Source organism: Gopherus evgoodei, unplaced genomic scaffold (genome assembly GCF_007399415.2).
Source record: "Gopherus evgoodei ecotype Sinaloan lineage unplaced genomic scaffold, rGopEvg1_v1.p scaffold_36_arrow_ctg1, whole genome shotgun sequence".
NCBI lineage: Eukaryota > Metazoa > Chordata > Testudines > Testudinidae > Gopherus > Gopherus evgoodei.
Window position 1 is genome coordinate 2,588,613 of NW_022060038.1, and position 7,255 is coordinate 2,595,867.

General features: G+C 47.0%; 1 protein-coding gene across 1 annotated transcript; it reads right to left on the reverse strand.

Moving 5' to 3' along the window:
* Window positions 1-709: 709 nt before the first annotated feature.
* Window positions 710-1,645, reverse strand: LOC115641969 (olfactory receptor 51G2-like). The gene has a single exon (XM_030545312.1). The coding sequence runs from the start codon at window positions 1,643-1,645 to the stop codon at window positions 710-712; it is 936 nt and encodes a 311-aa protein (XP_030401172.1).
* Between the last annotated feature and the right edge of the window lie 5,610 nt (window positions 1,646-7,255).

The window sequence follows — 7,255 nt, forward strand, 5'->3', positions numbered from 1 at the left end:
TGCTCTCCCTCGGTGGCATTACAGTCAGACGAGGGTAGACTCATCAGGTGCACAGTGCACAGTCATCAATGAGAGAGGAACTACCTAAATGACTGCACCTGGGGCTCCTGCTTTAATCATGTCTCTGACACAACTCAGTCACATGCACCTGGCTGAGGCCACAGGGAAAGAGGGGTGACTGTGTCACTTAAGTATCTCCTTAGCACAGCTGGTGCAGTCCCATGGATCAGGCAGTACCCAGAGTGCTCAGGAAGGGTGAGGACTGGAACTGCAAAACACCTCTCAGCTATTTCCCTGGCTCATGGATGTTTAACCAGAGACAGAAAGGTGACAGGTCAGGTATAATGGGAAACAACATCCACGTCCCTTCTCTTTATTGACTCTATCAAGAGGAATTCTAAGGTTGGAGCAGGCACCAATACAGCTCTTTATAAGCAAACATCACACTGGTCCACTGGCTCTCAATGAACACAGACACATTGTAAAAACTGTTACCTGCAGTGGTCTCCTTCCCCAATGTGCTAGCCTCCCTCACCAGCCCCTCTCCCATTCTTCCAGACTTTATACATGTCTGAACCTCTCTTTACAGAGTGGAGTTCACTAGATCTCATCATCTTTGATGTAACATCCTGAATAGAATAGGTGGTCGTGGCCCATGTTTTTCATCTCCCATGTCACTGGAGCTGGAGCTAAGTGATGAACTGACCCTTCACTTGAAGAACATCCTGATTATCCTAGCAGAAAGGTGTTGGCTTTTCACACTATACACAATTGGGTTCATAAGTGGTGGGACAAACAGAGAGATGTAGCCCAGGAAAAGATTGAGCAGTCGAGGAGAGGTCTTCCAATATCCGTGTATCAGACCCAAGCCAATCCGTGGTGCGTAGAAGAGGAGGACAGCACAGAGGTGGGAGACACATGTGTTCAGGGCTCTAAGAAACTCCACATTGGACATGACTTTCAGCACTGTTTTGAGGATCATAACATATGAGAGGAAGATGAACAGTGGATCCAACCCTACCACTGTAACTATAAGAAAGAAGCCATAGATGTAGTTGACTGTGATGTCCGCACAAGCCATCTTAATAACATCCTGGTGCAGGCAGTAGCAATGGGAGAGGACATTGGCTCGACAATATTGGAACCGTTTAAGGAGAAAGGGGAGTGGGAATATTAAAGACACCCCTCTTAGCACAAACACCAGTCCCATCTTTCCTATTCTTGGGAGGGTTAAGATAGAAGCATATCTCAGTGGGTTACAGATAGCAACAAAGCGATCAAAGGCCATCAACAGGAGTACCGACGACTCAATGAATGAAAGTGAGTGGATGAAGAACAGCTGGGCAAAACAAGCATCCAGACCGATCTCCCTAGAGTTAAACAAGAATATACCCAGTGTTGTAGGCATGGTGGCTATTGACAAGGCAAGGTCTGTGATAGCCAACATGGAAAGAAAAATGTACATAGGTTCATGGAGACTTGGATCTGTTTTTACAATGAACAGAATGACTGAATTTCCTACTATTGAAATAACATATACTAAGCAGAAGAGGATAGAGATCCAGAGATGGACGTCTTCCTGCCCAGGTATCCCTGTGAGAAGGAACACTGCAGAGCTGAATTTGGTGTCATTGACAGCTGACATAACATCCTGGGCAAGTCCAGGGAGTTTTGAAATATTCGTCCTGAAAGGAAAAAAACCCATGAGACTAGATAATATTTAATGAGACGACTTTCTGACCTCAGTACAAGAGACTCCCAGGAGCTTAAGGAAGATAAGCTAAAGCATGGTCTTGGATTTACACCATCAATAGGAACATAGGCATTGCCAGACTAGATCAGACCTGTAGTCCATCTGGCCTTGAATCAAATGCCCTGTAGCAGATGGTTCAGAAGAAAGTGAAAGAATCCCTGAAATAGGCAGCTATGAGATAATCTGCTCCCAAGGAAAGTTTCTCCCCGAGGCCCACTAATTAGACATATATTGTAGTATAAATTAGGCATGTTTAAAGCCCTTCTAAAAGCTTTTCTGTTAAGTCCTCACAACTGTAATTGGATTTTCTGCTTATCCATATAAACATCCAGTCCCTGTTTGAAACCTGCTAAGTTCTTGGGCCCACTGATATCTTGCGGTTGGGAATTCGGCAGGCTACTTGAGTGCTGTGCGATTTTACAGTTGTGATCTTTCCACTGACAACCTTTCTGGCCCTCCATTTTGGAGTGCGGCTCATTGTACCATGACGTGTGTAAACACATGGCAAGTGCATAGTGAAAACAGTCATTGTATTTATCTGTCCTGCATTGAAGCTGTTTGTTAATGTGTTTCCGTTATGGGAAGAGGATAAGAAGGCAAAGGAAGGCAGCCTGCTCTCGGTCTGGTGCTTAGGCTCATGCCTGGGTCTGCATGGCTGCCCAGCACCCACGCTCTAGGGCCAGAAAGGCTGGGGCTGCGCTGCACACTGTGGGGTGGGGAAGACTGGGAAGCTTGGGGTGCTCCAGGCCTGCGGCACTAGTCTGGGGCACAGCCTGTTGCTGCTGTGGGGGGGCCGGCCTGACTCCATGGGGGGGGGAGGTTGTGGAAGGGGCGGGGCCTTGGGTAGAAGGGGCAAGGCTGGGGGTTTGCCTGCCCCAGGAGGGGATTCACCACCATGCATGATTTCCTTGCCTAATTTATATATAGATAATTTTCTCCACTCCTCAGGTTCTATATTATGCATTTTCTCTTTGCAGTAGACGGATGAATTCTTAGGGCCAGGTTCTTATTTCAGGAATAATGACTTCAACTGCATCACTCCAGATTTACATAAGTAAATACAACCAGAACCAGTCCTTATTAATTTTCTCTACCAAATACTCTCAGTGATACTCTCTGACCTAGAAGAATCCCTCCAAGAGAAGCTAAAGTGCTTTGTCTGGCCAAAGCTGACTGACTCCAAGGAGTTCGATCATCCTACAGGCTTCATTTTATCCTCACAGGACCTGCATCCTCTCCCCATGCAAGGGTCTGTAGATATTTGGCAAGTTACAAGCTAACATAGGCAGATTGGCAGGGGAGGGGTTGGCATCACAAATGGGCAAATAGTGCAAACACTAGGTTCACACTAATATCCAGCTGAGGGTGCAAGTTTCTTCAGCCATGCTCATGTATGAGATGATAGGTGTAAATTACATACAACCCTTACTACACTCCCCTTTCCTGCACCTTAGCTTTACTCTTTGCTTCTTTGCTGAAACACTGACCAGCGGTTCAGTTCTCTTAGGACTTCTTAAAAGGTATTGCAGAGTGATTGAGCGCACATCCCTGAATATAAGTGTTAGAAACAGGTTTTGGTCGGTTGCCAGGAGGCAGTATCATATAACTGTTCACTGAACACAGAGTTAATAACACAGAGCATTGCAAACAGTATGTGGAGCACTTCTGAAATACTTTCGAAAGATAAAACCATTAAGTAGTAAACTTTCCACTTTTCCTTCCTGTAGAGACTCCAACAACTTTGGTGCTGGATTTCGATATACCTGCATGTCATGAAATTTTGATTTGTAATATTTGCATTACAATGAAAAGTGTTGGCATAACATTTACACATCTGTACTTTAGTCCACACATGTGAACCCATTCTTTCCCCTCTGATCTCCTTTCAGAGATGATTTCTCAGGATAGAGTGTGACTTACAATATAGTGTCAGTCAGCTGGATGTCTTCAGAACCTAAACAGCAAAGAAAAGCCTAGTAGCTCATCTGTCCTTCGGTTAACAGCTGACTGGTTCCCCTCAATCTATAGCCTATATCTAGAGGTTACAGGGAGGGGGGGATAGCTCAGTGATTTGAGCATTGGCCTGATAATCCCAGTGTTGTGAGTTTAGTCCTTGAGGGGGCCACTTAGGTATGTGGTGCAAAATCAGTACTTGGTCCTGCTAAGTAAAGGCAGGGGGCTGGACTCAATGACCCTTCAGGGTTCCTTCCAGTTCTAGGAGATGGGTATATCTCCATTATTATTTATTATTACTGGGATCAGTATGGAAAATATTCATTCCCTGAGCTCTCAATCTCTTGTACAGAGTAACCCCAGCACACAATAAGGGTTTGCAGAAAGTGGATTTCAAAGTCAAATGCATCAGTAATCACAGAAATAGAACTTCATTTCACACATGAAACTAGTCTATTTCTCTCTCTCTCTCTCTCTCTCTCTCTCTCTCTCTCTCTCTCCATCTACGTCTTGTATTGATAAAATTAATAGCACCTGGGTATGTCATACTGTCAGACATGTAGCTGAGCTGCCATAAGGAATGTGTATGTTAAAGCTAGTTGTTGGGTTGTTTTCTGTAGAGCTACATTGGGTTAACTATTGAGGTGCTGATGTTATGGCTATATTGGCTGCAACCATTGTGGCTCTTCTCAGTTTAATAGCAGGTTGCTGGGAAACAAGCAGGAAGGGAAACAACAGCTCAGGAAAAGCCATCGCTCAGTAACCACCTTAGGGAGGTTGAGAGACAACACAGGAGCTACAAGCTGGGAAGAGCCTATTTCTGGGCTCCAGCCACATCACACAGCTTGATTTGCCAGAGCTGGGAGTCTGTGCAGAGGTGAGTCAGCTGCTGTGAGTAGCTCTTCAGACTGACAGGCACAGACACCTCTGGGGATGTCTGAAGGCCTTGCCCTGCCTGGGTCCCTGTCAGAGAGGGAGGGCTTGGGGTCAGAGACGTGTACAGACTGTTGTTTGAAAACCCTTCAATTCTCCCATGTTTCGCTTTATTGCTACTGTTCAGATTAAAGATTAGTTTGGTACAAGAAGCCTGGCTGGTCACTCATCTCACCACTTGTCACAGACTCCCAAAGGAAAGAACCACAGGACCCAGTCTGAATGTGGGAGGATCATGAGATTCTACCCCATGAGAAGGAAGGTTACTTTTCCTGACATCTGGCACTCGGAGACTAAGGAGAGGGGTGAGATGCAGATAGCCCTGTAACTTTTAGTGGTTTCTACAGAGCAGAGATGCTAGAGCCCTCAGCCATTCAGGAAACAGGAATATCCCCTATCTGACCAGTTATCACAGAGCAATGCAGCTCTGAATACCTGCATTTTTAATCAACCCAAATAATAAAACTTTTGAAAAGGCATTTGCTGATTAAATTTCCAAGAGCAAATAATCCCAGGGCCGCCCAGAGGGGAGGCAAGTGGGGAAATTTGCCCCAGGCACTTCAGTGGCCTCCACAAAAGTTTTTTGGAGCCCCTGGAGTGGGGTCCTTCACTCGCTCTGGGGGCCCCGGAAAACTCTCGTGTGGCCTGGGCCCCCAGAGCTTCGTTTGCTCTGGATCTTCGGTGGCAATTCAGCTGCAGGGGGTTCTTCCGCTCTGGGACCTGCCGCCAAAGTGCCCCGAAGACCTGCGGTGGAGAGGTCCTTCCACCCCGGGAACCGCTGCCAAAGTGCCAGGTCCTTGGCAGCAATTTGGCAGAGGGAGATCCTTCCGCTACGGGTCTTCGGTGACAATTCGGTGGCGGGGGGCCCCACTGCCGAACACCCTAGGCCTCCTGAATCCTCTGGGTGGCCCTGAATAAACCTGTGGCAATTTTTGAATTATTAACTGATATTTCTGAGGATCTTCTTTCACTCAGCCGCTGGCAGGATCAGACCCAGAGCTGAGAAAACCTCATTCGGGAAATTGCAGTTTTTTAACACTCCAAGTTCCCTTTGGATGTCAGATTTGTGTGCAGCTTCAATAACCCCCTGAGGAGCATGGGCAGGTGTAGGGGAGGGGTTCCCAAGCTCCCCAGTGCTACCAGCCCTTCACTGAGTCACTCTGACAGCCCAGCTGAGTCCTCTGCCACTGCACATAATATCTGCAAATGAAAACAGCTGGCAGCCTTTTTCCTTCACTTTTCATCTTAAAGATAGTGAAACCTGCCAACGTACCCAATTCCTGCTACGAGGGGAGCTGCTGACACCAGACGTCTTCACCCTAAAGGACAAGGAGTCACTGAAGAGGCTGCACAGGCAGCAGGCAGTATCTGTTCAGATAGGAAGGCAGCTGCCTTTATGAACATGTCTGCACATTCCCTTGGGGCCACTTGGCCATCAGGGAACCTCAGCTGCTTGGCTTTGTGTGCACCAGCTTTAACCCCCATCACAACCAATGGCAAACTGCAGGCGGCAAAATCACAGGGGATGTGCAGTGATGCTACCCAATGGGACTGCAGCACCAGCCCTGCTGCAGGCTCTATTCCTGGCATCTGGGCTTCTCATCACTGTTCATATTGTTCTGATTAGTCACATGGCTACCTCAGGGGCAGCCGAGATGTAAAAATGATGCTGTCACAGCTGTAATCTCGCTGAAATAAATAGTAATAATAAAAATCAGTAATAGAGGATCAGATTTCTCCCATACAGCCCCCTGTCCTGCATTACACTCCCACAGTGCAAGCTAGGAAAGGGAGATTCTACAATGCTGCACACTTGGAAATTTCCTTGGATCATTCCAGTAGGATATAAATGTCCTCTCTGTTATGGTGGTGAAGTGCTGAAATAAATTGCCCAGGGAGGCTGTAGACTCTCCATCATTGCAATTTAAGAGGTTAGACAGACACCTGTCAGGAATGGTCTAGATAATACTTAGATTTTCCTTGATCACAAGAGTCTAGACTTGATGACCTCTTGAAGTCCCTTCCAGTCCTGCAATTCTCCCTGAGCCGTAACAGGTTGCCCCAGGATCCAGGGTCCCCAAAGTTAGGCACAGATCTCAGTGATCGACTGGTATCTAGGCCTCCCACCCACAATCCCTCTGCCTCCACAGCTGCTCTAGGACTCCCTCTAGCTCCTGGCTAGCACCGGTTCATCAGAGATGTGCTACAAGGGCCTGTCATAGTAGCCACTGCCCACAGGATCTGCTGAAGGGGCCTTGTACAGGCTGCAGGGGGCTGCACAGACATGGGAGTGCTGGTTAGAGTAGCTGATGGGCAATATACTTCAGCCATAGACTGGCCAGGAGGTTTCAACCTTTCTATACCCCAAGTGCAGCCATACACTCCGTCAGTGCAACCTTCATTTATGTTACAAGGAAAAGGCAGGTGAAAAACCTCCAATTTCTCTTGGGGATTGAAAATCTCAGCTCTGTAAACAAAGACCATTGCCCATCTATCCCACATTGAGTAGAAAGTGACCTATATTAATGAGTTTGCATGGTACAGATCTATGTGCAGTGCAAGATCATATAAATCTGGGTTTTTACTCCACCAAGGGTGCAAGCTTGGGAAACTGGG